The 27,726-nt window shown below is 37.9% G+C and overlaps 1 protein-coding gene across 3 annotated transcripts; it reads left to right on the forward strand.

Annotated features, from left to right (window-relative positions):
• The first annotated feature begins 1,278 nt into the window (after nucleotides 1–1,278).
• On the forward strand, nucleotides 1,279–27,726 carry LOC127446471 (uncharacterized). 3 transcript variants are annotated; one of them, XM_051707413.1, is made up of 13 exons: nucleotides 1,279–1,418; nucleotides 4,994–5,086; nucleotides 5,290–5,356; nucleotides 11,616–11,742; nucleotides 11,824–12,028; nucleotides 13,260–13,485; nucleotides 14,885–14,929; nucleotides 15,033–15,139; nucleotides 17,974–18,186; nucleotides 21,109–21,217; nucleotides 23,378–23,516; nucleotides 23,713–25,111; nucleotides 27,191–27,726. In XM_051707413.1, exons 4-13 carry the CDS (start codon nucleotides 11,654–11,656, stop codon nucleotides 27,233–27,235), a joined length of 2,577 nt encoding a protein of 858 aa, XP_051563373.1. In that variant the 5' UTR covers nucleotides 1,279–1,418; nucleotides 4,994–5,086; nucleotides 5,290–5,356; nucleotides 11,616–11,653; the 3' UTR covers nucleotides 27,236–27,726. The 3 variants fall into 3 exon arrangements, with proteins under 3 accessions (XP_051563373.1, XP_051563374.1, XP_051563375.1); XM_051707414.1 differs by lacking the exons at nucleotides 1,279–1,418; nucleotides 4,994–5,086; nucleotides 5,290–5,356; nucleotides 11,824–12,028 and having other exon boundaries at nucleotides 11,614–11,742; XM_051707415.1 differs by lacking the exons at nucleotides 1,279–1,418; nucleotides 4,994–5,086; nucleotides 5,290–5,356; nucleotides 11,824–12,028 and having other exon boundaries at nucleotides 11,614–11,742; nucleotides 13,260–13,365.

Genomic DNA, 27,726 nt, shown 5'->3' on the forward strand with positions numbered 1-27,726 from the left:
AAATGAACCAGCAGCTTCACTTACACTACCCCTGCAGCCATAAAAACATGTTCAAAATGCAAGATAAATTCCTTAAATATTCCCTATCTAGGAAAACTTTATATCTGGTTAAAATGTAGCCTATATATTTGATATAAAATATAATATCCTGAAATGTGAGTATATGCTAGCCCTGTTAAACACAGTGCAGTTACATTAGCACTTAAGTGTGTCAGTACATGCTTTCATTAGAATGACTGTGGTGAATATCTGTTCTCACCCCTCTGGTATTAAACACACACACACACCCACACACGTTCATGAATGTCTATTCAGATGCCAGTTCAGGCAAATGGACTGAAATGCAAACAGACACATGAGAAAAGATTCAAGGTCTGACTTTTCTTTGTGGAATTGGTCGCTGGTAAAGGGATGTGTGAATTAAACAGTCTACTGAGAGTTGGCATTGTGACCTGCTACGAGGATAATGAGGTCATGTTATCGACAGAAATGTAAACACTACTATACACAAGGCTATATTTGTTCACCTTACTGTATGTGTGCTATTTTGTTACAATGAAACCACAGTCCACTCCTTTAAAAGACTGAGAATTTTTTGTAGTGTACATGTTACATAACTATTGTGATGAGTCCTTGACCCTGTTCTTTTGGGCTGTAGAGAGAATTTACTTTCACACATTTTCCCATGTCTTATATTGCTAAATAACTTTGCGCATCTGTGTTTGTGTACATCTGTGCGGCCCTACCGTGCAAGCAAAATGTGTTGACATGAATGAATTGCAGCTATTGCAATGGAGATTTTGCACACACACACACACACACAGAGCTCTTACAACATCTGTGCTGGTGGAGAGACAGACAGCAGTAATAAGGTAATTACTCATCCCTCATGTGATTGGCCACCAGAAGTTCTTGAAGATTCCTTGTAGACTAGAGCGTGCGCGCACACACACACAAGCTTGATCCATTCATGGTCACACTAGCTTTCCCTCTACTGTCTTTCCTTAAAGAAAAATAAATAAAGTAATTGACCACTTTCCTGATTTATAAACACAAAATATATGTTTTGATAAAATTACTCCTAATTATACGAAAGAAATCATTTTGATGTTTAATGCATGTGTTTAAAAGTTCTAAATAAAACCTAATATCAGTATGTCACATCTATAAAAGGTTCTCTCTCTCTCTCTCTCTCTCTCTCTCTCTCTCTCTCTCTCTCTCTCTCTCTCTTTCTCACACACACACACACACACAGGAAACAGATTTGTTGATGTCACAGAACTGGGCATGTCCATAAGGTACTGACACTGTAGAGGATTACCAAAGCTTGTCTTTGCTTCTACTCTGGGTCCTTATTTAGCTTAATACATCAGGACGCCAGGTATTTAAGAAGAAAACGTTGACAGAAGACTGTAAAGGTAAGGACATGAACATAAGACAAGTGCCACAAATAGTAGCAATGTCAAAGCGTTAAATTCTTTAATACGTTGTGTGCGTATCGGTGAGCTACTGATTAAGTTAATCCTGTGCTTTGGTGTAACAAACGCTTTAAAGTTTTGGTGTATCTTTAAATCGTTAAATTGACATTTCGTAAACTTCTCGAACAAACGATGATTGAACTAACAGAGATGGGCTAAATATCTCTGCAAAAAGGTTTGTGTTGTAGAACCAATGTATTTTTCTGGGTGTCTTGACTGAGCACTTAACGACCATCTTCAGTAAATTGGCACCAGGTGCGTGTGCCCTGCGTTTAGCATTTTGGGTTGTCGCGTTTATTGTAGATCTCATGGGAAAAGATGGTATGTAAAACACCGCTCTGCACAGATTATCAGCGGGCAGAGCGGCGTGAAGTACCGCGCTAGCCCATCTGTAGCTGTGTTTCAATCCAAAATATTTCGCATTTTTTTAAGCGCATTTCTAAAAATTCGATTTAAGAAAATGCGAATTGTTGCGCGCTTCCATCAACTACGTAATGTGCATTATCATGAGGGAGTAGTCTTGTCATGATGGAGCAGCTGAATGACCTCTCCCTGCTTTGGGGACAGTTTTATTTGCAAGATTGGAGCAAATATCTCATATTATTAAATGCATCCAATAGACACCGCAAAATAAGTGGAATATCTGCAGGGGCATAGATTCCAGGAGGTTGGGAGGGAGGAACCCCCCTAAAGTACAATGGAAACATGTAAATTCTTCACACCTAGACCCCCAAAGTTCAAGCCAAATCTACGCCCTTGAATATCTGATATAATGTGGGCTGAAATAGCTGCGATGCCCACACACCGCCAGTCTCCACATACCTGGGAGCACCCGTCCTCAAAACTGTTCAGGCGGATTGTGAGGACCCACTTTATCGACCAGCTGTGGGTTAAACACTTCCGAATGACAAGGGCTAAATTCAAAGGATTGTGTGCCAAGGTCGGACCTTTCGGTGGGCTAGTCACATCAAGTTATCTCACACTAATAACACTTGCACGAATGGCCGAAACATGTCATCATTTTGCAAATAAACCGTTTCCATAACCTTAATGTGCATTTTAACTAATGCGAAACTCTAGAAAATCCACCTCCTCCTAGCGCATTAAACTTTAAGTAAATGTAGAAAGTTTATTTGCATATCAAGCGTTTCCATTCAGTATTTCTTATGAGCAATTTCAAAATGCTCATAAATAGTTGGATGGAAACCCACCTAGTGTTAAGCGTTTCACACATAAGCACGCAAGTCCCAAACACACCCAAGGGTGTTAGCATAGCGGGCTTCCCCAACCCTCAAGAATAGTTCACCCAAAAATGTTCCATCATTTACTCACCCTAATACCATATGTGTATGACTTACTTCTGCTGAACACAATCGAAGAATATATCAGCTCTGTATGATGGTCCATACAATGCAAGTGAATGGGGTCCAACACTTTCAAGCTCTAAAAAGCACACAAAGGCAGCCTAAAAGTAATCCATAAGACTCCAGTGGTTTAAACCATGCCTTCTGAAGTGATCCAACAATTTTGGTTAAGAACAGGCCAAAATGTAACTCATTTTTACTGTACATCTTGCCATTGTAGTCTCTAGGCACAATCATGATTTCAAGCACGATTACACTTCCTAGTGTTTGACGCATGCGCAAACAGAGATCTTCTATACTGAGATAACAACCTCTGCATTTTTACCAAAGGAGAGAGTGTAACGGTCAACTAGTGTGTTACGACAGTAAGTCACAGTTTGCGGATACCATACAAATGAATGGTGAGAGCCATGAACTGACACCTGTTGCAAAATTGTCATGTCTTCTCTTAAAAAAAACAGCAATTTTATATTAGCAAACTCCACACATAGCTCATTCCAAAAGGATTGTTTAGTGTAAAACATGTTAAAGATTAGCGTACAGGCGGTAAATTCATTAAATGATGTGCTGTTTCCTCACAAAAGCAGTTTATTCAGCGTAATTAAGCATCGATTGGATTGCTTCAGAAGATGTGGATTAAACCACTGGAGTCTTAAGGATTAATTACTTTAATGCTGCCTATATATGATTTTTGGAGCTTCAAAGTTCTGTCCACTATTCACTTGCATTTTATGGACCTACAGAGATTAGATATTCTTCTAAAAATCTTCGTTTGTGTTCTACAGAAGAAAGTCATACACATCTGAGATGGCATAAGGGTGAGTAAATGAGAGATTTTTCATTTTAAGGTGAACTATCCCTTTAACAAACATCAGTCCTCAAGGGGTGATAGTTATCTTAAAGTGTTTGTGCCATAAAATAGTGTGTGTTATTATTCAGGAAGGTGCTATAGATGTATTACATTTGACCTCTTACCTGCTCAGCAATGTTCAATTCAAACTGTTGCTCTGCCATTACAGTAGTTCACTTGAAAGTGTAAACTCACCGTAGAAGTGGACAGTTTACTCTGTCTGCTGTAGCGCCCCCTTGTGAAAACATCAAGATTGTAACACATATTTTGTTGAATTATTGGGAAGCAACGAAGTACAAAATCAAAATCAAGAAGCATCTGCGTTCACATATTTGCATAGAGTATGTTCCGGGCTTAACACAGTGATTTGTGTGATTTCGTTACAGTATATTCTAGCAAACATTAAATAAAAAATAAAAAAACCAATGACATAGAAATAACATTTAGCTTAATTGTACTAATAAAATAATAAAGGGTTGCTAAGCTAGCTAGCTAGCTTCAAATGTCAATTTAAAGCTATTGATAAACTTTCCCATAAAATCAAGAAATATTTGTTTGATCATTTTTCGTACTGTAACTTTGTAACATGGTTCAGTGGTCGAGCTTGACGAATGCAGTCAACAAATGTGTGAAAATCAAGAATAAAGAATGGGAGTTGCCTACTTGTATTCCGCCATGTTGCAAAAAGTGTCCAGATTATGTTGGGATTACATCTTGGGGTGTCACTTTTTTTCCTGTTTTTTTGTTTTTTTTTTTGTTTACTTTTTAGCCTTTATTTTTATAGGACAGTTAAGAGAGACAGGAAGTTGAGGTGAGAGAGGTGGGGGTGGATCGAACATGACCCAGCCTGGACTCAAACCTTGGTCCCAGTAAGCCAATGGCTTTTAAATGCAATGAGCACTACCCAGTGCAACACAGCTCTGACACAATGTTCCAGTTTTAAGACATCATGCTGCCACAGGTTGTGTGCAAATTGTGAGACATAGCTAAATATAAAGTTTTTGGTTGTTTAAAATATGAAAAGTTTCCGTTTTTATAATTAAATGAATATAATTTCAACAGATTGTCAGAATTCTGACATTGTTTTATGATTTCAGTGATTGAACAGGCCAAGAATCACAGTATTTTAGGGCTAATATCTGAAAATGTACATTAATTTTAAGTTTGATAATTTATCTAACATCTAATAGTTCTCTTTCCAAAGAGCACAGGCTTTGTGCCTTTATTGCTTAAAAAAAGTAATGAGACCAATTTGTGTGTTTACTGTATGTAAAATGCCTAATATAGTTCCATGTCAACAGAGTCCAGAGCAGAAAATCCACAGTCGATGGAACATATCTGGAAGTATTACCTGCACAGTGCTAGCTGAGATCACAGAGAGGATTTTCACACAGGTGGGTGATCTGACTTATCACAAATCATTTTGCAATGAGTGTGTAACAGTAGATGCCACCAGTGCCTCAGTTCTATATAATCATTACCAGAAATGCAAAACTGTGGGTTATTGTATCTGGTAGCTGGTTCTCTCATATATACAATATGGTGCTTAACATGAATAACCTGTCCCTGGGTCAACATGCTTATTTGTCCTGGACAGAGTTGATGTCAAGATCAGACCAAGACTAGACCCCTTGAGCCCCAGACTAGGACCTGTCAGTCCAAAAGTAAGGCAAAGTGCATATTAATGCACTGAAACAAACTGAAATGCTAAAACAATTTTGTGACACTCATTACATACACTTGTCCATTTTGTGCAGTGTATACAGTAATTAATTGTTAAGCCATTCTTGCTAATTATCTGTAATGGTGAAGATACTATAGTGACTTGTGATTAAGGGCAATTTTTCCTGCCGAGACACAGATCAAGGCAATTTTTATGTGGTCTTAAAAGGTCTCATCACAGGATCGAGACTTAATTTCTGCTGTTGGAACAACATTGTTATCAACCAATCTGATTTTAGGACTAAGTTAATACTTTAGGCTGGGGTTATTAGCTTGAACAACATTTTTACCAGCCAAGCATCTCTGTTTTTAGGGGTTGATTTAGGGATGGAGTTATGACTATGACTAGTATGTTGTTCCAGGACCAGCAAATGATGTTGATCCAGGAGCATGTCCTACTTGGCATGTGCTGTTTCAATGGTTTCTTTGAATGAACATTACAGTATTTCTCTGTTTCATGAATGAGACCAAAGTGTAATTTTTCATACTGTCTAGAGTAGTCTTAGACTTTAAGATTATACACAGTTTTATTCTCTAAATTTCCTATGTAAGGATCAGTTTCATCTAAGAAAAAAAAAAAAATTCTTCACTTTGGTTCTGTTTGGTTCTTAAAAATCTTTTTTTTTTTTTTTTTTGACTGACCCACTGCACATGAACTGTAGTTTTTCTCAGAGCACATAAAAACGTGAAGAGTTTAAAATTCTTCTGGAATTTAACCAAAGACAATTTCCATAGTAAATGAAAAAGTTTGATTTATCATAAATATCGTAACATGAACATCAAGACAACATGTAATGTTGACACTCTGGATCCCATAGACTAGACGAAACAGAACATAAAATACAATTTAAAACAACAACAGACACAGACTAAACACATGAATGGGATTTTTGTTTATTCACATTCAGTGTTTGCTTGTCAGACTTAAGTTAGGGTACAAGATATAATTTGATCTAGACATATTTTAAATCAGTTTTATCTTTGAGCAATCTCTTGTTTTTTTTTTTTTGTTTTTTTTTTTTTTTTTTCAATTCCCAAACAATTCTGTTTAAATGGTTATTTACAGTAAACACATCTTTAAAAACAGCACAAGCAGTCTCATTTTTTAGCCACCACCATGTTCTTTTTTCTATTCTCCATTAACCTATGAGATACAGATATGGGTTCACTAAAAGCATAAGTTGAGCCATAAATCGTCTTTAAATCTCAGTCATCATACAAACATTCCAATGTTTGTGTAATCCATTATTTCTGTATCAGCACTCCTAATTCAAATTCTTAACACTAAAACTAACAGTCTTCAAGGTCAGGCACCCCTTTGTCTAAGATGGTTCTCATAAGCCTACCTCCAAAACCAATCTATAAATAATAATCTTGTACTCAGGGTATGATCCCCTGATGGCACAGTGATCTTTTGGTATTTTACACTGTGATAAGCTGTTTGAGTAATGCGGTTATTAAAATACAGTCGGGTTGAGAAGAACACACAAATATTTGGGCAGATTACTGTAATTTCTTACAGACCCCCCTTTTGATGCTTTCAGCCCAAAAGCATCCATTTACTTCCTTTACCCATATCACACCACCCTTCTTGGAAAAGTGCCCAGGGCTGTCATGTCCTGCCTTAGGGGCCATTTACACAACAACGTTTTCAGCTAAAAACGGAAAACTTTTTATGCGTTTTGGCTGTTCGTTTACATGACAATGGTGTTTTGGGGCCTGAAAACACAAACTTTTGAAAACGGGTTTCAAAGTGCAAGTTTTTGTAAACGATGCCGTTATCGTCTCCATGTAAACATACAAAAACGCGAATTTGTGAAAACGATGACGTCATGCGCACGCGTATTACGTGTTATAAAGAATGATGGATTGATAGGCATCAATTTGAGATGTATAATTATCAATATGAATACTGGTGTCTGTGCAAATAACAGTAATCAACAATTTATTCATTTGGAGTGTAATGTATGGAGTGTGAACATTGTACAGTAGGCAGAACCTGCAATTTGAAAATCTTGAAATTAATGCATAGATTCAGATGGGAAAAATGTATTTGTATTTTAAATGTTATTTATTTATTTACTTTTATTTGATGTACCTTTACCCTGAAATTAATTCACCCACCGCTTATGTATATAGCCTATAGACAGAGATGTGATGCCATGGACAGTATTCAATGATATGCTTAGAATATGAAAACATGAGGCAGTGAAAATGCATGTTAGATCCAGTGTACACAATACCTCTCTCTCCGTTGGAAGATATCCATATATCAGAGTTATGTCTGATATCCAAAACCAGTCAACATCAACAGCTTATGTTAACTTTCTCTCCTACCAGCCCAAGAGTCAGCTGGGGGAATACAGAACAAGGCAGGAGATGAAGTGATGGTAAAAATGAGCAGAGTTTATTGAATAATCTTGAGAGTTCAGTCTATAGGCATGCGTGTGAGTACTTTAAAACAATGCGCGAGACATTCAAAACTACAATGGCAGACTACAGGACTGTGTTTGTGCTGCTCAAGATTGAGTTTATTGACGCTTCTCCAGCAAAGTAATTGTAGTAATAAAGTAACCCCATCGTCCGTCCAGACAAAATTGCTCGATGCTTTCGCCATCTGCATTGTTTGTATTCACCGCTCTGTGGAAGAATGCTTATGTGCGCAGGCGCGTAGTGTTTCTTTACAAAGTGACATCAGCAACTACTGGCCTGGCATGCATAATACAGCGTTTTTAGTCGTTTTTGCGGATCCGTGTGAACGGGGATCGTTTTGACAACGTTGTCGTCTGTAAGGCAAAACTTTTCAAAAACGCGAAGGAAAACGTTTCCGTTTTTAGTACATCATTGTCGTGTAAACGTACCCTTAGGTTGCCCCCCACTTGGCCAAAAGAGATTCTTACCCGTCACTGGATCATCACCCTGGAGCTCTACACTCTTAGAAAAAAAGGTTATTTGGGGTTCTATATAGAACCCTAGGGTTCTTTACTCGGCTCCAAAGAATCCTATATGCTAAAAAGGTTCTGTTTACAAAGATTTACACAAAAGGGTTCTTTGGGTTGACAATTGCTTAATGTGAGTATGTATGTATGCAGAAATTACATTATTGAAAGTTTTGTTTATAAATAGTTTTGAACACTACACTGCATTACTTTTGCATTTGCATTTCATACTGCAGAAAAATAAAATATTTACAATGTACTTCTACAGCTTTGTGTTTGATTAGAAAAGGATAAATGGGGGGCCTGGGTAGCACAGCGAGCAAAGACGCTGACTACCACCCCTGGAGTCGCGAGCGAACTCCTTGTTATTTATGAATTACACGTTTACTTCAGCAAGCACAGAATAAATGTCGACAACTGTTTCATCCAGGCCTGTGATATTCTCCGCCAGGAGGTCAGTAATTTCAAACTTGAATCGCTAAAATCACTGCTGTGCATTGACTAGTAATGCTGATACCAGTTTGTTATAATTACATTTTATTTGCATCTAGAAACATGGAAAAAAAACTAAACAAGTTTCCAGGAGCACATCACAGCATTGAATTGCTGACTGCACTGATATAAAATAGATAAATCAAGCTCTATTCAAGAGTGTGAATGTCAAATGTCCAAAGTCAAAGAGAGGAATTTCTCAACTTGTGAGTATTTGTTGTTTTTAGTTTTATTGTCATGTACAAAACAAATATGATAATTATGTATTTTTATTATTGAAGATGCCATAATAATTTAACATGGGTTTTGGCAAAGACCTTCAACTAACTCAAAGCACATCTGAAGTTCTGGACATTAACATCATCAGAGCCATGACAAGTGAAAGTCAAAGGGGACATTTGACTTCAAAACAATGCCATAAACAATGCCATAAAAGGTGCACATTTTTCTACTATTTCTCATTGTTGCATTGCATCAAGGTTTTTATGATACTAAATAATGGTTCATTTATGTTTGCAGTGGCTCTGGAGTGCAGCGTTACTTCATACAGATAAAACACAACACTCCTATTCATGTAAATTTTAAGATGCAATTTAGAGAGATGCAATTTCTTTGTTTTTAATTAGTCTCCATACTGTCAACACATCCATCCTCAACCTGATCTTTCATATGGTGTCCAGACCTCTCAGAGAGTGCAGAGAGTCAGCATCAAACTGATGACATGGAGATGGTTGTAGTGAAGTGAAGTTTTGTTTCATTTGTTGTATTCAAAAGACCTCACACAGTTTGTCAGACCATTGGCAACAAAATGATTCTGTATCTGCCCCAGTGCACTAATTGTTTAACAGCTTTTCATTGGTCATTTGTTTTTATTTATTTTTACTTAGTTTTTTACTTGTTTATTAATCTTACTTCTAGTTATAATGTTAACTTAATGTTAAATTATTTAATGTTTATGATTTCTATATAAATAATATTACTACTAATTAACTTTTAGCTTATTACAAACCTGTGGATATATTAAGTCTGATAACTATTGCATTATGAATTGTTTTAATTATTACTTGTGTTGTTTTAAATACAAACTATTAAATTCTTTACTTATTAATACTTAAATGTCTTTTATATGGTTATTTTGCTTTCTTAGTGATACAGTATATGAACTATTCAATTTGCATATCCATTAAATGTTCTCCTGGTAATAAAACAAAAAATACATTTAAAAACTGAACAAAAACCAAATGTTATGGTTGCATGTTGGGAACCCCTAAAAGGTTCTATATAGAATCTTTCCACCTGGCTCAGAGAACCCTTTAGGCACCGTCCTTCGGATGAGACCTTAAACTGAAGTCCTGACTCTCTGTGGTCACTAAAAATCCAGGGCACTTCTTGCAAAGAGAAGGGGTGTAACCCTGGTGTCCTGACCAAAATTCCCCCATTTGCCTTTATCAGTCATGGCCTCCTAATAATCCCCATACACGAATTGGCTCTATAACTGTACTCTCTCCTCTCCACCAACAGCTGGTGTGTGGTGAGTGTACTGGTGCACTATGGCTGCCGTTGCATCGTCCAGGTGGATGCTGCACACTGGTGGTGGTTGAGGAGAGTCTCCTGTTCAGTATGTAAAGCACTTCGAGTGTAGTGTCAGAAAAGCGCTATATAAATATAACATTCATTCATTCATTCATTCATTCATTCATGTCTTGACACTGGTCTGGTAGCCGCTCAGTCTCATTAGGCAATCCTTAATAATTTGATACTAGTAAAACAGATATTCTGTTCGGTCTTGGAGAGTATCACTTGAGAATCGGCACAGCCAATAGGACCATTTACAACTGTTAAACATGAAGACAGTTCGAACATAGTTAAATGCACAAAGCATCATCCAACAGCCAAAATCCATTACAAATGTCCTAAGTAAATATGAATATAAAGATTGAACTCATTTAGAAATTATAAATTTCCGGGGTGTATTTCTGCTACTTTTGCAGCAGTCACCACAAATGATTCTGTATTACGGTGTGGCCTAAAATGAGACAAGCAATTTATGTGATATTGAAGTAGCTCAACATAGAGAGGTAGCCTCAGTGGAGCTTCTAGAAAGCACATCACCTTACTTCAATAATAGACAAACAATAGTCCCTACATTGTGTCAATTCAAGTCAGTCTTCTTAGCTTTAATGGAAAAGATCAGACATACACTCTGCTAAAAATTTCCCTCTGAATACAAAATCTTTGGTATAATGAGAAAAGTCATATTTTTGATAAAGCTGTAGCTTGAAACTTTCCTTCACAACAGAAGTTTCCAGGAGATAAACCTGTTGAAATAAATAATCTACCTACATCAGTTTAATATGGCTGATCAAAGGCTGCATTAAAGTTGCCTGCATCCTCCACCATAAATGTGTAGGGGAATACAGCTTGACCCATTAGAAAGACCAGTATGAACATGAGTTGAGTTTCAATCAGATGAGAAACAGTTTACTGAAGTAAAAGTTCTCCACATTTCTAAAGGTAAATTAGAGAAATGGAAAATGGTGACACATTAGTGACTTAACTACAACTCGCATGCATATTCGTTCTGGGAGCCAGGTTCAATGAGCAGCACTGCTACTGCATTCCTGACATGGGTCAAACCCCCAGTCACCCCTCAGAGACCAAATACACAAAGACCTGTAGCATTCACAATTATAAACATAACCTGAATAAATGCCTTTGATTACCTTTTGATTATAACAATTTCTATTGAATGTATTCAACTCATCAATAGGCCAAAGAGACAGTTGAACCCACACCTTCAACACACACATGGATTCCCAAGATCTCACTGACAGGGACATCACTCTGACTGTTCAGCTCACAGGAGGAGAGGAGTCCACAGCCACAGTACATGGCAGGTGAGAGAGAGGGAAAGAATGAGGATGATGTCATGATATTGCATACATAAATTAAATGGTGTGGGTGGTGTGTGCTTACAGTAAACCTGTGATGGATGTTCTAGTCACTCTGTGTGCTCAACACCACCTCATTCCATCGGATCATGTCATCAAGCTCATCTCCACTAATCAAAACCACATCAATTTCAAACCTAACTCCCCAATTGGCTCTCTTGAGTTTGAGAGGGTTGTCCTTCAAGCTAAAGGAAGTGATGGCGCTAACAGGAAAAAAACTCATATGCCTGTGGTGAGTCACATAGAAATAGATATAATCAAGCTTATACCCATAATTGACCCTAATTAGCATGTCTTTGGTCAGTTATTTCATTGTGCGGTCAATTTTTTGTCTAATGTAAAAAGTTAATTTGGGCAAATTTTGAAATAAGAGTATCACACTATTGTATGTCCAAACCAGTTGCGATGTGCCAAAGTGGCAAGGACAGAACATTTTGTTCTGTTTCTGTTTCTGTCAAGTGTATCTGTCTGCGTCCTGCAAGACTACAAGGAAAACCCACTTCACAACGCGCCCACTACACGTAATGCCCTCTTGGATCATCAAGCGATTCTATTGGCTACAAGAACTTTTAAAATTCTTTGCAATCACTGTATGATTCATTTTCTCTTAACTCTTTAAACATGACAAAGAATAACTTTCAAATTATATGTAACGTATCATATTATTAAATGGAAGATATAAATGTCAAACTGAACTTACTTGTTTAATGTGAAATTTTGTGGAAGTGCTCTTTACTCTATTGCTGATGGTGTTTGTACAATTTCTGCTTGTTCAATAATAAAAAAGATATAAGTGGTAAGACAAACATTGATCTGTTCTGTTTTCTTCAGTTAGCCTACAAGCTAATCTGTTAGCCTATTAGCTATGCATACAGCTAGCTTCTTCCCCTCTTTCATTAAATTTCTCCTCACTGTTGCCACCTAGTGATACGCCGGTATGATTGATTTCTAAAGAACTTTTAATTTGCATTATATTTAGTACATTTTACAAACTTTTTATTTTTAAAATCTTATGGTTATGGTTCGGTTTAGAGTTATGGATAGGTGTAGGTGTATGGTTGCTGGGGACTCCAAATAAAAACAAACAGTGATTTAATGTGGCATCCAACTGTTCCAAGACTTCAGGATTTCGCTGGTTATTTGGAGGGGGCTTAACTTGTAGTGGGCATGCCTTGTAGTGGGTGTGTCTTGTAGTAGTCTTGCAGGACGCAGACAGACCCCTCTCTTTCTGTGGCATTGTGCTGGGTAGCCCCGCCCACAGTAAAATTTCATTGGTCCAAAATCTTGCTCTACATAACTGTATTCTAACCATCAAATATATTCTGATTGGCTGAACTTGTGTCGTGTCACAGCATTTTCACTTTCAGTGTGGAAAGGTAAATTACTTTTTAGGCCACTGTGTCTGCGTTTTGATCAGTCATGGAAAGTTAAAACTTTTTCACTCTAAAAATTTAATTTCCCAGGTGACAGTTCGTCTTTTGATAAACTACAAGAAGTCCCATAAAGCAGTGGTGCGGGTCAATCCCAGAGTGCCACTTGCCGAGCTGATGCTTGCAGTGTGTGAGAAATGTGAGTTTGACCCTGATAAAACTGTTTTACTAAGAACATGCCAATCTGAGGAATCCCTGGATCTCACCAAATCACTTAATGACTATGGAATCAGGGAGCTGTATGCCATAGACACAAAAGGTTAGTATAAGAAAGGAAAAAATGGGGACATGCATTATGTCTGTGTTCATAAAGCAACATGACTTATCATGTGAATCCAATGTAGCATACTACAGTTTAGCTTTTTGGCAGTATAATGATATCTACACATTACAATGGCAAATGATACATTCACAAAGTTGCTGAAATTAAATACATTTTACACAATATTTCCCCAAAATTCACTGAAAATGTATATCTGTTGATAATGCTGCCAGTAGATTTGGAAGTGACACAAAGTCTGTTAATTAAAGGGATAGTTCACCCAAAAATGAAAATGTGATTTTTAGAAGAATATTTCAGCTCTGTAAGTTCATAAAATGCAAGTGAATGGTGACCCAAATTTTGAACCTCCAAAAGGACATAAAGGCAGCATAAACGTAATCCATAAGACTCCAGTGGTTAAATCCATATATTCAGAAGCAATATGATAAGTGTGGGTGAGAAACAGATCAATATTTAAGTCCTTTTTACTATCAATCTCCACTTTCACATTCTTCTTCGTTTGTTTTTGCCGATTCACATTCTTCGTGCATATTGACCACCTACTGGGCAGGGAGGAGAATTATAGGAAAAAAATGACTTAAATATTGATCTATTTCTCATCCACAACTATCATATAGCTTCTGAAGAAATAGATGAACACAAAATTAGGGTGAGTAAATGATGAGACAATTTTTATTTTTGGGTTAACTATCCCTTTAAGTGGGCAGAGTAAAGACCCAAACATACTCTACGCAAGTACATGAACGCAGACGCACCTTGCTACGCAAGCTCGATTTCACGCGTCGATGCGTTGTGAAATGTGGCAGCGCTCAATTCATAACCCAACGCATTGTATGCACTGCATTCTCTGCGTTGCCGCGAGGGACGTTAGAGCGAATTTTCTTCTTTCAATCAACAACTGTCAGGGTGGACTCGAGCAGCAATTTGAGTTGAACCTTTTTTGAAAAATATATACGACTTTTTGTCCCCAGTCCATTCAAACGAACTTGTTTTTTCTCCGTGTCTCTCCCCGCTCCTCAACTATTGACTCATCTACCACATCCGGTTTCGTGGTCATGCCTAAAAAAATCTATTGCCCCCTTGTAGTCTGAGGTTTGTAACCGCCAGAGCAATGCAAGGGCACACGTAATGTTTGTACAACGTGACCACGCGTTGCCCATGCGCTCGTGTATGTGTTTGCGTACTTGCGTGAAGTATGTTTCGGCCTTAAGCGACTGATGTCAATAATATCAAAATGGATAAATAACAGCTGATATTAATTAATAAAAATGTTTGAACAAGGCAGCTGTTTGCATCTACATGTCCACATATCAATGTAAATGTGGATGTAGAAACATTAATCCTCTGTAGTGTTTCATTTTCTTTCTACTTCAAGTGGTACCAACCAGTTCGCCTTCTGATCCTGTTTCAACTCATGAAGGTACCAAACTTCAACCCACCAACCTCATTTTACAACTGAATAAGTATAAAACATGCTCAGATTTGTTGATCTCAGAGGCTCTTTTGTATGTGTTTGTGTTCAGGTGGTGAAGAAGAGCAGAAAACACCAGTGAAAGAGAAGAACCACAAAGAAAAGGGAAACAAAGGCTTCATTACTGTATTCAAGAAGAGTAAGAAAACACCTGAGCTGGTTCGTACATCTGCCTCCCCATCTGTCTGTCTGTCCATTTATCTAACAGTCTGTCTGAATGTAAATTTAGAGCTGTCTACAGGTAGTCTTAATCAGGAAAAGATGGGAAATATATAACTGAACTCGAACACTTGTGCAGATTCACCCATCTGTCTCTGCATATGTTAATCTTCCTTTTTGCCTTTTCATCTGCATGTCTGGCCTCAAGTTTATTAACACTTTTTTAAATTTGCATTATGCATATGCAAAGCTGCATTACATAACTTGTGCTCTCAAGCGACATCTGTGGTTGAAACTTAAAATTGCAAGCAATTGGCGGAAGAAAACAGTATGTCAGTCGTGTTCTGGCACTGCCCTTCTGGCAGATGAATCTCCTAATTTGAGCTTACCTGGACATTGCCTGTGTTGTGTGTGATCATGTCTGGAGCCGGAGTCATAACGTGCTATTTTCATGTTGATATTATGTTATACGATTAACCATTTGAAACGGAAATATTACTTGCTTTGATGAAGATAAACAACACTCTTAGTTACATATTTGAATTAATTTTACACTTAAATCGCTTTTCTGACACTACACTCAGAGCTTTTAAATAGAGAACAGGGGACTCTCCTCAGCCACCACCAGTATATCTTCATATGATTATTCAAGAGTTTATCTACTATTAATGTTTGAATTGTACTACAATTTTTAATTTAAGAGGTTAAACTCGTGATATGGCTGATACGAGTACAATGGAAGACTTTATTATTTTTATACTTTATTGTCCAGCCTCAGTTACTACAATAGCATGTCTATGCAACGCACATAATAACATTATAACATGATTCAATAATGATGGGGATAAAATAAACGTAAAAAATAATATGCTTAAATATGCAATATATAACAAATATTCAATATAACAATTACAAGAAGTTAATTTCAGAAGTCATACATATTAAACATGTCACAGTAAATTCACCGGACAACACAGATACATCGCGATCGGAAAACACACGAGTAATGTTCGATTCATAAAAGCATGACAAGCAATATAAGCTTCTACAACCCTACCAGAAAAAATATCCAAGCATTATAGCAGGTTAACAACTTCGCCAAACGGATAACAGGTAAACATCCATCTAGACTGCAATGAACTGTGTGTTACTGAACTGAGCCGAACAATGTAGTTAGTTCTCCAGCCCAAACATGGCTGTTTCTCAATGTGCATTCTTTTGTGTTCTTGCATTCTCGTGGACCCGTTCTACATCATCCTCCACTGCCGAAGTTCGATTCTAGTCCTCAAGTACCGAGAATACAGGAAATTACCCGAATGTGTCGAAATCGAGGATGCATCGGATGGATATTAATGCTGTCACTGGTGTGATAATGCCAGTAGTTCTCTCGCTGGATTCAAATATGCTGTGACGGTTAATTGCGCAACAGGAAGATCGCAGCACATCTTAAAGCTCGCAATAGATGTGTTCTACGTCCTCCTGTCCTTCCAAATTCATTCTTCCAAGGTAGCTTGGCAAGACTGGTCTTATATAAACACCAATCAGCCACAACATTAAAACAACCAGCCTAATATTGTATAGGTCCCCCTTGTGCCACCAAATCAGCGCCAACCCGCATCTCAGAATAGCATTCTGAGATGCTATTCTTCTCACCACAATTGTACAGAGTGGTTATCTGAATTACCGTAGACTTTGTCAGTTCATACCAGTCTGCAGAACTGCCCCTCACTGGATGTTTTTTGCTTTTGGCACCATTCGGAGTAAATTCTAGAGACAGTTGTGTGTGAAAATCCCAGGAGATCAGCAGTTACAGAAATACTCAAACCAGCCCATCTGGCACCAACAATCATGCCACGGTCCAAATCACTGAAATCAAATTTTTTCCCCAATCTGATGGTTGATGTGAACATTAACTGAAGCTCCTGACCCGTATCTGCTTGATTTTATGCACTGCACTGCTTTCACCAGAATGGCCAGACTGGTTCGAATTGACAAACTCTACAGTAACTCAGATAACCGCTCTGTACAATTGTGGTGTTCTTGTGTATGGGTCCCTCTTTTTTACGTGCCTATTAAATTGTTTGACAGTCATTTTATTGTTTGTGTCTGCATTTAACAATGTTACACAAGCACAATATGCCCTGAGTTTTATACCTTTTTTAAAGCAGCATATTGCATTTGACATTGTGTGACTTGAAGAGTTAAGGGTTAAAGTTATTTCCTCATCTCCAATAATAGGATACAAAGAAATATTTGTTCATTATCCTACTTTGTCTAATTCTGCTGACTTTATGACTGATCTTCGATTATCAATCTTGTCTTACTGTGAATTAAGACAAATTTCCCAAATAGGTTTTAAAACACCGTTATTTTACTTGATGAGCTTGATAACATTGATTTGAACAATAATTACTTAAACATCTGGATTTGTGTATAATGGAACATCTCCTTATGGTTCAACACGCATTGAAAAATGGAACCAAACTGTATGTAGCAGGCTTAAAAAATGGAAAAGGAGATCTGATTTGATGGCTGTTTTAATTGTTTTGACAGCATTGAAGTTGGTTTAGAGACAAAGGAAAATGTCTTCTACATAGCAGGGAATATAAGGCATACTTAATCCAAATTTATTATATTATTATTCATGTGACCCTTTCGTAATTCTTTAAATGCAATTCAGTGAATTCTGAGCTCCGAATTTTGCCCAATCCTGACTCGCATACACTTTGTACCTTTAAAATGAAAAGTTGATTTTTCTGTAATGTTTCCTGTTCTGTTTTCTGTAATGTTTGACTCTTCCATTTTGTGTTCAATGAGGGTTTTTTTGTCGGCAGGCTGTATCTGTCAGTGCTCCATTTTCCCCTGAACTGAACAGCCAACATGTGGTCAAGGTTAATGGCCACTCGACCTTACCCACTGCCACTGCTGACATGACTAAGAAGAGACGTGCTCCGCAACCTCCTTTAACAATGTCACAGAGCATCTCCTGTGAACTTCATACTAGAGATTTCACCAACCTGCCAGAGAACAACACTGCTGGAAAACAGGTTAACATGCTGTGGGAATTTCAGTACCAGTCCAAATCTGGAGTAACACACCTAAATTAATGTGCTAATTGGATGATTTAGCAATGGAATCAGGTGTGTAATATAAGCTTTGACATGAAAGCAATGAGGGCAATGCTAAAGGTTTGAACCAAACTGCATCTGAAATGCTTTCAGACTTGTTGATTCAGGTTCAGAGTTTATTGGCTTGTGTCTTTATTCTCAAGGTTACTCTCATGGTATTGGACTGTACACTTGATAATGCAGACTGTACACCTGACTATGCAATGCTGCTGAATAGAAGCCTGTTAGACAATAGTAGGATAAATTAAAGCTATTTAACCTATTAAATTAAATAATAGTAGTATGTGTGTGTCTCTGTATGTTCAGAATAGTTTTTACCATACTATTCCTACTATTTCTGCAGTGTGCAGTATTTGAATTTTTTGTATGTATGACTCCTAGATAAACTACATTTGCAAAAATATGCAGTATACAGTGCATCCGGAAAGTATTCACAGCGCTTCACTTTTTCCACATTTTGTTATGTTACAGCCTTATTCCAAATGGATTAAATTCATTATTTTCCTCAAAATTCTACAAACAATACCCCATAATGACAATGTGAAAGAAGTTTGTTTGAAATCTTTGCAAATTTATTAAAAATAAAAAACGAAAATAAAAATAAAAATCACATGAACATAAGTATTCACAACCTTTGCCATGACAAAATTGAGCTCAGGTGCATCCTGTTTCCACTGATCATCCTTGAGATGTTTCTACAACTTGATTGGAGTCCACCTGTGGTAAATTCAGTTGATTGGACATGATTTGGAAAGGCACACACCTGTCTATATAAGGTCCCACAGCTAACAGTGCATGTCAGAGCACAAACCAAGCCATGAAGTCCAAGGAATTGTCTGTAGACCTCCGAGACAGGATTGTATCGAGGCACAGATCTGGGGAAGGGTACAGAAAAATTTCTGCAGCATTGAAGGTCCCAATGAGCACAGTGCCCACCATCATCCGTAAATGGAAGAAGTTTGGAACCACCAGGACTCTTCCTAGAGCTGGCCGCCCGGCCAAACTGAGCGATCGGGGGAGAAGGGCCTTAGTCAGGGAGGTGACCAAGAACCTGACGGTCACTCTGACAGAACTCCAGGGTTTCTCTGTGGAGAGAGGAGAACCTTCCAGAAGAACAACCATCTCTGCAGCACTACACCAATCAGACCTGTATGGTAGAGTGGCCAGACGGAAGCCACTCCTCAGTAAAAGGCACATGACAGCCCGCCTGGAGTTTGCCAAAAGGCACCTGAAGGACTCTCAGACCATGAGAAACAAAGATTGAACTCTTTGGCCTGAATGGCAAGCGTCATGTCTGGAGGAAACCAGGCACCGCTCATCACCTGGCCAATACCATCCCTACAGTGAAGCATGGTGGTGGCAGCATCATGCTGTGGGGATGTTTTTCAGCGGCAGGAACTGGGAGACTAATCAGGAACGAGGGAAAGATGAATGCAGCAATGTACAGAGACATCCTTGATGAAAACCTGCTCCAGAGCGCTCTGGACCTCAGACTGGGGCGAAGGTTCATCTTCCAACAGGACAACGACCCTAAGCACACAGCCAAGATAACAAAGGAGTGGCTCCGGGACAACTCTGTGAATGTCCTTGAGTGGCCCAGCCAGAGCCCAGACTTGAACCCGATTGAACATCTCTGGAGAGATCTGAATATGGCTGTGCACCGATGCTCCCCATCCAACCTGATGGATCTTGAGAGGTCCTGCAAAGAAGAATGGGAGAAACTGCCCAAAAATAGGTGTGCCAAGATTGTAGCATCATACGCAAAAAGACTTGAGGCTGTAATTGGTGCCAAAGGTGCTTCAACAAAGTATTGAGCAAAGGCTGTGAATACTTATGTACATGTGATTTTTTTTTTTTTAATACATTTGCAAAGATTTCAAACAAACTTCTTTCACATTGTCATTATGGGGTATTGTTTGTAGAATTTTGAGGAAAATAATGAATTTAATCCATTTTGGAATAAGGCTGTAACATAACAAAATGTGGAAAAAGCGCTGTGAATACTTTTTGGATGCACTGTATAATGAAAAACACTGAAAGGAGCACTGTATCTTGCAATGCAATATGGTTGACTTGACCTTCCATTTCTTGTATGATGAATGAGCCATCAGCAGTGACTTTTAACTACTGTACTCATTATTTGATTGGATTGCCAAGAGTTAAAGAGATAGTTCACCTGAAAATGAAAATTCTCTTATCGTTTACTCACCCTCATGCCATCCCAAATGTGTATGACTCTCTTTTTCTGCAAAACACAAACAAATATTTTTAGAAAATTTTAGCTCTGTAGGTCCTTACAATGCAATTACCAAAAATTTGAAGTTCCAAAATGCACAAAGGCAGCAACAAAAATTTAATCCATATGACTCCACAGGGAGGGGGTAAATCTTCACCCTGCAACATCCAATGTTCAAGCCAAATCTATGCCCATGAGTATGGGTAAGAAAACAGATTAATAATTAAGTCCATTTTTACCATAAATTTGTGTTCAGCAGAAGAAAGAAAGTCATCCACATCTGGGATGGCATGAGGGTGAGTAAATGATGAGAGAATTTTAAATTTGCATGAATTGTGTATTTAAGAAAAATATTTTAATATAATATTAAAATAAAAGTTAGTTTTTTTTTTCTAATATAACCGGGTGCCACTCACTGAATTAAACATGCACACATAATGAGATTGAGTGACAATGATGTAGTATAATAATGTATGTTGTTTAATAATGTGTACTGTTTCACATAATAGTTTTGTTTAAAAATAAAGAGTCAGCAGTATGAATACTGCAGTTATCAGTATGCTAATATTCCATTACAAACATTGCCTCTGTGTGCTTGTGTTTAGAGTCTGCTCAGTCGTATCTCTTCCACTGAGTCCTCTCTTAAAAGGACTAAACGGAGAGCCCCACCCCCTCCATGTGATGGCCCCTACCCATCTGATTCAGATAACAAAGGTATGCATTTTATGTGTTTTTAAAGGTATGTATGCTTGCATTTTTGTATTTTAATGTATTTGCATTTGTGGATGTTCATGTTGTGCTGGTTGCCTAGACACAAAGTAAGTATACACTGGAAATAAAATATATAATTTAAAGGAATAAAATTGTGGAAAAATAAAATGTATTTAATGGAAATAAAAAACATCATGCCTGATCCGTCGACTGCTTAAAGGAATAGTTCACCCAAAAATGTCAAATCATTTATTGATTCTCAGTCACAACCCATGTGAGCACAAAAGGAGATGTTATGCATGCTCAACCAGGTTTTACGATCACACAAGAACCAATGAGCTTACTGTGGCGTGTATTGACATTGACATTGAATATACGCACTGAATAAAAACAAATGAAATTTGAGAGCAAAGGCGGAAGGGACAATTTTCAGCAAATTGAGACATAAATATTGGTTTGTTTCTGACACAAAGCTATTGCATGGCTTCAGAAGACTTGGCATAAAAACTTAGAGACTTGGAGTCCTAGGGACTACTTTATTTATTTATTTGTCAATGTTTGGTGCTTAACAGCACATTTCCTAATCCACTTTAATTGTATGGAAAAGTGCATCTGGGACAATTTTCTAAAACCGTTTTGTGTTCCATGAGTCATACGGGTTTGGAAAGACACAAGGGTGGGTAAATTATGAAGAAAATAAAAAAACATTTTTGGGTGAATTATCTGCTGAAGTAATTGTTACAAACAATACATGCCCTCTCTTGGAAGTAACTTTGGTACCAAAAGTGTTCATCAAGAAGAAAAATATAATTGTGAATGCTGTCTTTCTGTGTCTCCAAAACTGTTGGATTAATTATTATTACTCTTGTTTTACACAGTTCTACTAGGAGGGGGCGCTTAACAGGCTGTGCAGTCTCCTTTCCTCCTCTTCTCCTCCATGCTTGCTTTTCTGTACCTACTTTTATCGGTGATGGATTGATTCTCCTGTGTGTCTTTGTGTCGTCTTTTCATAGCCTACATGTCTTACTGTATGCACATAGCACTGAACTCTGAAACTGGTGTCCTGTTCAGTTGTTAATTGTCTCCCTTGTTTAATGTCACACTGTCATTACATAGAGGTATGAAAGATTGTGTGATATTGACATGACTTTATCACATTGTCAGTTTGCAGACAGACAATGTAGACCTCTAGAGGAGGAGGTAACATTTTAATTTTTTAACAAATCTCATGATTGACAAACACTGTTCTGACAGGTAATTTGTTTAACTCAGGTTTGTCTAAATGAATTGTGTCTGTGTCAGTAACTGAGTTATGACTGGGCCAGATGTGCAATGATAAATGCTTGCCATCGCTAATGGATTTCATTGTAATACCTTGTTTTTGTTCGTAAAGGTGAAGCATATCATTTCTGCTGCACTAGTGGCACAAGATGGAATTGCAATCTATTGAGCAGCGAGTTTTGGACAGGACTACCTAATAGTTTGAACAATGGTAGACGGAGGGAAAACCGGCATTATTTTTGCAATTTTGTTTGGTGTGGTGCACAGTTTACACACACTGCAGCTTTAATAAGGAGTAATAAGTGTAAAATCCAGTATGTAGCACTTCTCAAAATAATAATGCCTTAATTCAGAACAGTTACTGCTTGGTTATTCAGTGAACATCAGCAGCTGACATTCTGATATTCAGCTACATATCTGTAATTTGGCTTTATTAAATGTTAATAAATCAAGATGTTTAATATTTTATGAGGGAAGACACGAGCCACAAAATACATCTTTATTTTTTATGTGATGATTTGTTTTCTGCTTTATTTGTTGGTGTCCTTTTAATATCTGAATATACAGTATGTTGTTAACTTTCTGTGTCCTCATCTTTTGTCTTATTTCAGAAACTCATTGTCAATGTTGTTTTGTTTTTTTGTTGTTTTTTTTTTGCGCAAAATCCACTTTTCGAATACTACTGACTATTACAGATTCATATTTTAATAAATGAAATAAAGTAGATATGCTTTATGTTGGTTTGCTGCTTGTGTTATTTTGAGGTGCTGTATTAGTAAGGGGTTACAGTTGAGATGGTTTCACAGTTAAACAAAGGCACAGGAATGTTTCCACAAGTGTGTGTCTTGTGTTATGTCATAACAATTTGTTTCGCTTCATTAGAGGAATTTGAAGAGGATGACAGCAGTTCAGACAAATACAGAGCTGGCATAGCTGGCCATTGCCCTCTAATCGCTGAAGTTATGACCGAACTCGCAGAATCTCTGCAGGCACAGCAACAGAGGATGCTGTTTTCTGCGAAGTATGTGTGAATCCAATCGTTCAAATATCAATAAATAAATTGGTGCCTCTTTAATTGGATTGTCAGACCTTATCTGATGATACTTAAAGATGTCAATGTGGATTAATCAACACTGATTAAATTAGTATGAATCATTTTCTTGAGGTAACTGCTTCCTGATGTCTTCCTCTCTATTTCCTCTTCATTTCCTTTTTAGTTCTTCTTCATCCCAGCATCATCCAACAGAAGACCATTGTCAAAGTCTGGTTTCAAAGAGTAGCACGCCTGAAGCTGAGTTTAAGGCACCTCCTGGCTGTCGATTACTGAGGAACTCCACTGACAGGGAAGGCATGACCACTTTCACTGTAGTTCCTCAGAGATGTCAACCGAGCAGGAAATGTTTTGAGGTGGCACTGATGCTACAGGCACCAGACACTGCTAAGGCTGAAGAGGAGCTGTGCCCTGGAGCACCAGAAGACCAGGAGATCCACGGCACAGAACCTTTTAGAAATGGGGACAATGGTTTTGACAAGAGTGAGCACTTATCAGGGATTCTACATCTACAGCACTTGGAGAAAGAGAATCAAGAGTGGGCAGACAGCGAGACTAAGATTGTGGAACAAAAAGATGAGAAGCCATCCATTCATACAAGAAACATTGAGTTAGAGAGTCTAAAATCATTTAAAAGGGGCCTCAACAATCTTGAACTATTAGGCAGTACAATAAATAATCCAGAAATAAGAAATGCAGATTTTAAGAGTTCAGAAGTAAGAGAAAGTTTGACCATTAATTTTGAACCAGCTGATAATCATGAGAGGTCGCCAATTGTTTCCGATATAAAGGGAAGCCTTGTGGAGCGAGAAGAGATACCAGAATATGCTCTGGTAGAGACTAGAAAGGAGAGGGACTGGATAGAGGAATATAAAGAAAGGAGAAGGAAGTTTCTAGGTGGTGATGATGATGATGGCAGGAGAAAATTAGATTCTTGGGAAAGGACTGAGAACAAATTTAGAAACACACCAATGGAAACCAGGACGCAAGGAATCCATGATATTTTCCCTCTGCCACCACCACCCATCTACTGGTATGAGGATGACAGTGACGGCGAGAATGAAGAGAAAAATGAGGAAAGAGACAAAGAAAATATGAGTGAGCATGATGATGATACAGCTACAAATAACCTGTCATGTGATACAGACCTTGAACAATGGCCAAACTTAGATCTGATCCCTGCTCCTAATCCACACATTGGCAGCAACTTTGATAGCCATTCCAACTGCTCTGACTGTAATGTCAGATTTGACTTGGAGCCCAAATATGCACCTTTTCCACACCTCTCCAAACCAAAGGCCCACTCTACCCAAACTAACCCTAAACCAAACACTTCTGATGCAAAATGGAAATTCAACTCTACTCTAGAACCTTATAGAACTTCCTATTTAACGCCTCAACCCAATCCTGGCTGTACGCCAAAATCACATTCAAACTTTGACCCTTGCCCTCCAGAAAAAGTATCTCTTTTTACTTTGGCTGTTTTTCAGAAGGCTAAGCATTTCAGACCAAGGCTGGATTCCATGCGATTCAAGAAACGAGAATCGCCAGTGCACACACACACAGTGAGTAAACTGATGAAAGAAATCACTGAAATATTTATAGAATGTTACTTTAATATTAATGAGGTGTGCTGTCAACATTTCCAGGTATATTGTAAATAATCACAGAGCGTAATTGACATTTAATGCTCATGTATTGGCTTGACAGTAACTTCTTAAGACATTCTACATGCATAAGCAACTCAACATGTTGCTATCGAATATTCCGGTACCTTGACATTGACCCCATTCTGCTGAGTTACTTACAAGCGGCATCTCCAATCACACATCTTTGCATCAATTAAAATGTGTTTACCTTTTCCTGTGGTGCAACTGATGCACGAGCAACCACCGAGACACGAGTTCTGGTCCATGAAAACCAGAAAGTAATTGCATTCACATAATCTATGTGTGCGATTCTGAGGTTGCATTTTCTGTCTAAGAGTACATTTTAACTCCATCGACGGTTAGGTTTAGGGTTCGGGTTAGGGCATGGTTAAAAATATCTGTTTACTGTAACATACTTTACAACTAAAAACAATTTGGTTTACAACTCTCTTTTGGCACCACTCTGTGGACATTTCACCCATAAAATGGAGCTTACACATGCCCAGACGTTTAGCAACACTTCCAGCTTCAGCCACTGAAGGCAGTGATTAGAATTTCAGTAAGCACAGACCAAAGAACTGTCAACCTGCTCTTGCCAAATTCACAGTGAAAAGTCTGGCTTGCTTGCAGAGAACTGCAAAATCTCCCTGGCTTTTAACTGTCACTTCTTTATCACATTGTCAACAGACTTCGACTATCAGCATAAGGTCTGGTCCAGTTTTAAGCTTATCCTGGCCAAGAACCACTCACAAAACAGGACACGTCTGTCTGATTTACGTAAAATTTAGGGGTGGGTTATCCTGAAATAGTTGATACCACAATAATAAACTGGTGTGTAAAAAAACATTGCTGCACAGCAATGTCGGACCATGACTGTCTGTACAGGATTAGTGGAAATATGTGCAGTCTTTATACCCAGAATTTCTGAATCTCCAAAAGTAAAAAATATAGCTTATTTCACAGAGGTAACTCAAAAACAAAGTGGAATGTACAATTCTGCTTAAGGTTATCAAGTTTAATTACTACTTGCTACTACATGTTTTAAAACTGTGAAGGGCGAGCTAAAGAGTTGCGTGATTTTGCGCAAGATATTTCGATAGGGTTTACAACTGTTCCATATTAGTCAGGGCGTCCCCTATTTTGGTTGAAATTAAGCTGTCCCGTACAGGATGGCTATGTTCCGTATTTTAGCAGCAAGTTGCTCCAGGGCAAACCCGCTGTCAGATGGTGAAACATCCCATATTAAATGCATTGAAATGCTCATGTGGGATAAATAATTTTGTTTTTAGGTGGACTAATGCACCACAACTCCGGGAAATTATGCAGCACCAGCCAATCAGATTGGAACTGGTCATTTCAGCCAGCTCTTGTCAGTTTTGTGCCCAGTATGCATCAGACAGTCAGTGAACGGACTGTGAGTGGTCCACGTGTGTGCCATCTGAGGCTGAGACTAACTTGTTGACTCCCTGCATATTTGATAGAGCTAATGAGGCAGTCAAATTGTTTATCTTTTGTTGTCCGACAGGAACCAAACAGGATAAAAAGGATGTGTAAGCCTCTTTCAAATGTATTTAGTTTGTTAGAAGGGCAACGTGTGCTTGGGTCAGGGATGAGTTGCGTATGTGCAGTTTAAGTGACGTCTGACACTCATAATAGACTTTCTCTTTGTTTATTTAAAGTCTTCCTTCCTCGAAGCGTGTCTGCATGTGTTTATATTTTTGGCAGATTCTTTGATGCATTCCAGAGCTCATATACTATATGATTTGGATTGTATGTGTGTGAGAGCGAGAGAGAGTTTTGTTCAAATGTATTTATACAATTAGAAATAATCCCAGTGAATCAACCTACAGCCCCCACACAAACAAACATGTACAACAACTCAATTCTTCATTTGTGACTTCATGAATGACTAATGTACAAGCTATATATGGAGTCTAAAACACTGCCAGTAAGTATCTTGCAGAAATATGGGAATTATGTTTTCTTTTTTTCCAGATAGTTGATGACCAGTCTGAATGTGGGAGAGTTGCTTTGGCCTGAATGAGGAAGATGTGTTTTTCACCAGAATACAGAATGTGTGTCCTGATATTAAAACTTCTCATGTTGCCTATCATGTGGTTTCATCTTATTTTATTTCTTTATGATTATGTATATTTTGTTTTGATTATGAATAACATTTTGACAGCTTTGCCAGTTTTTAACAATGCAAAGGTTTTCATCTATTTTAGGATATTCTGTAAGGAATTAGAATATTCCTGGAATTGCACTGGTGTTGATGTTTCCTGGGAATTTTTTTCAGAAGTTTTGGACAGCAAATTAACCAACTCTCACAGGAACAGCCAAATACACTTTGGGTGAAAACATGCAGCTGAGAATTGTGAAATTTCTAAAGAAATGTGATGTTTACCATTATATGCACTTTTATTACCATTGATGGCCCCCCATTATCTCCTGAGAGATTTGCCAGTAGATACACGCTATTTGTTTTCTAAATAATGTTTTGTTTTTCTTATTTTTGTGCATGAATAAAA

The sequence above is a fragment of the Myxocyprinus asiaticus genome, chromosome 9 (genome assembly GCF_019703515.2).
Source record: "Myxocyprinus asiaticus isolate MX2 ecotype Aquarium Trade chromosome 9, UBuf_Myxa_2, whole genome shotgun sequence".
Lineage (NCBI taxonomy): Eukaryota > Metazoa > Chordata > Actinopteri > Cypriniformes > Catostomidae > Myxocyprinus > Myxocyprinus asiaticus.

What these genes read in the sequence shown, in the direction of transcription:
- LOC127446471 (XM_051707413.1), top strand. Translation starts at nt 11,654, where the DNA reads ATGGATTCCCAAGATCTCACTGACAGGGACATCACTCTGACTGTTCAG. An exon ending in GTATGCCATAGACACAAAAG is followed by an intron (nt 13,486 to 14,884) that starts GTTAGTATAAGA and finishes TTCTACTTCAAG; the next exon opens with TGGTACCAACCAGTTCGCCT. An exon ending in AGGATGCTGTTTTCTGCGAA is followed by an intron (nt 23,517 to 23,712) that starts GTATGTGTGAAT and finishes TTTCCTTTTTAG; the next exon opens with TTCTTCTTCATCCCAGCATC.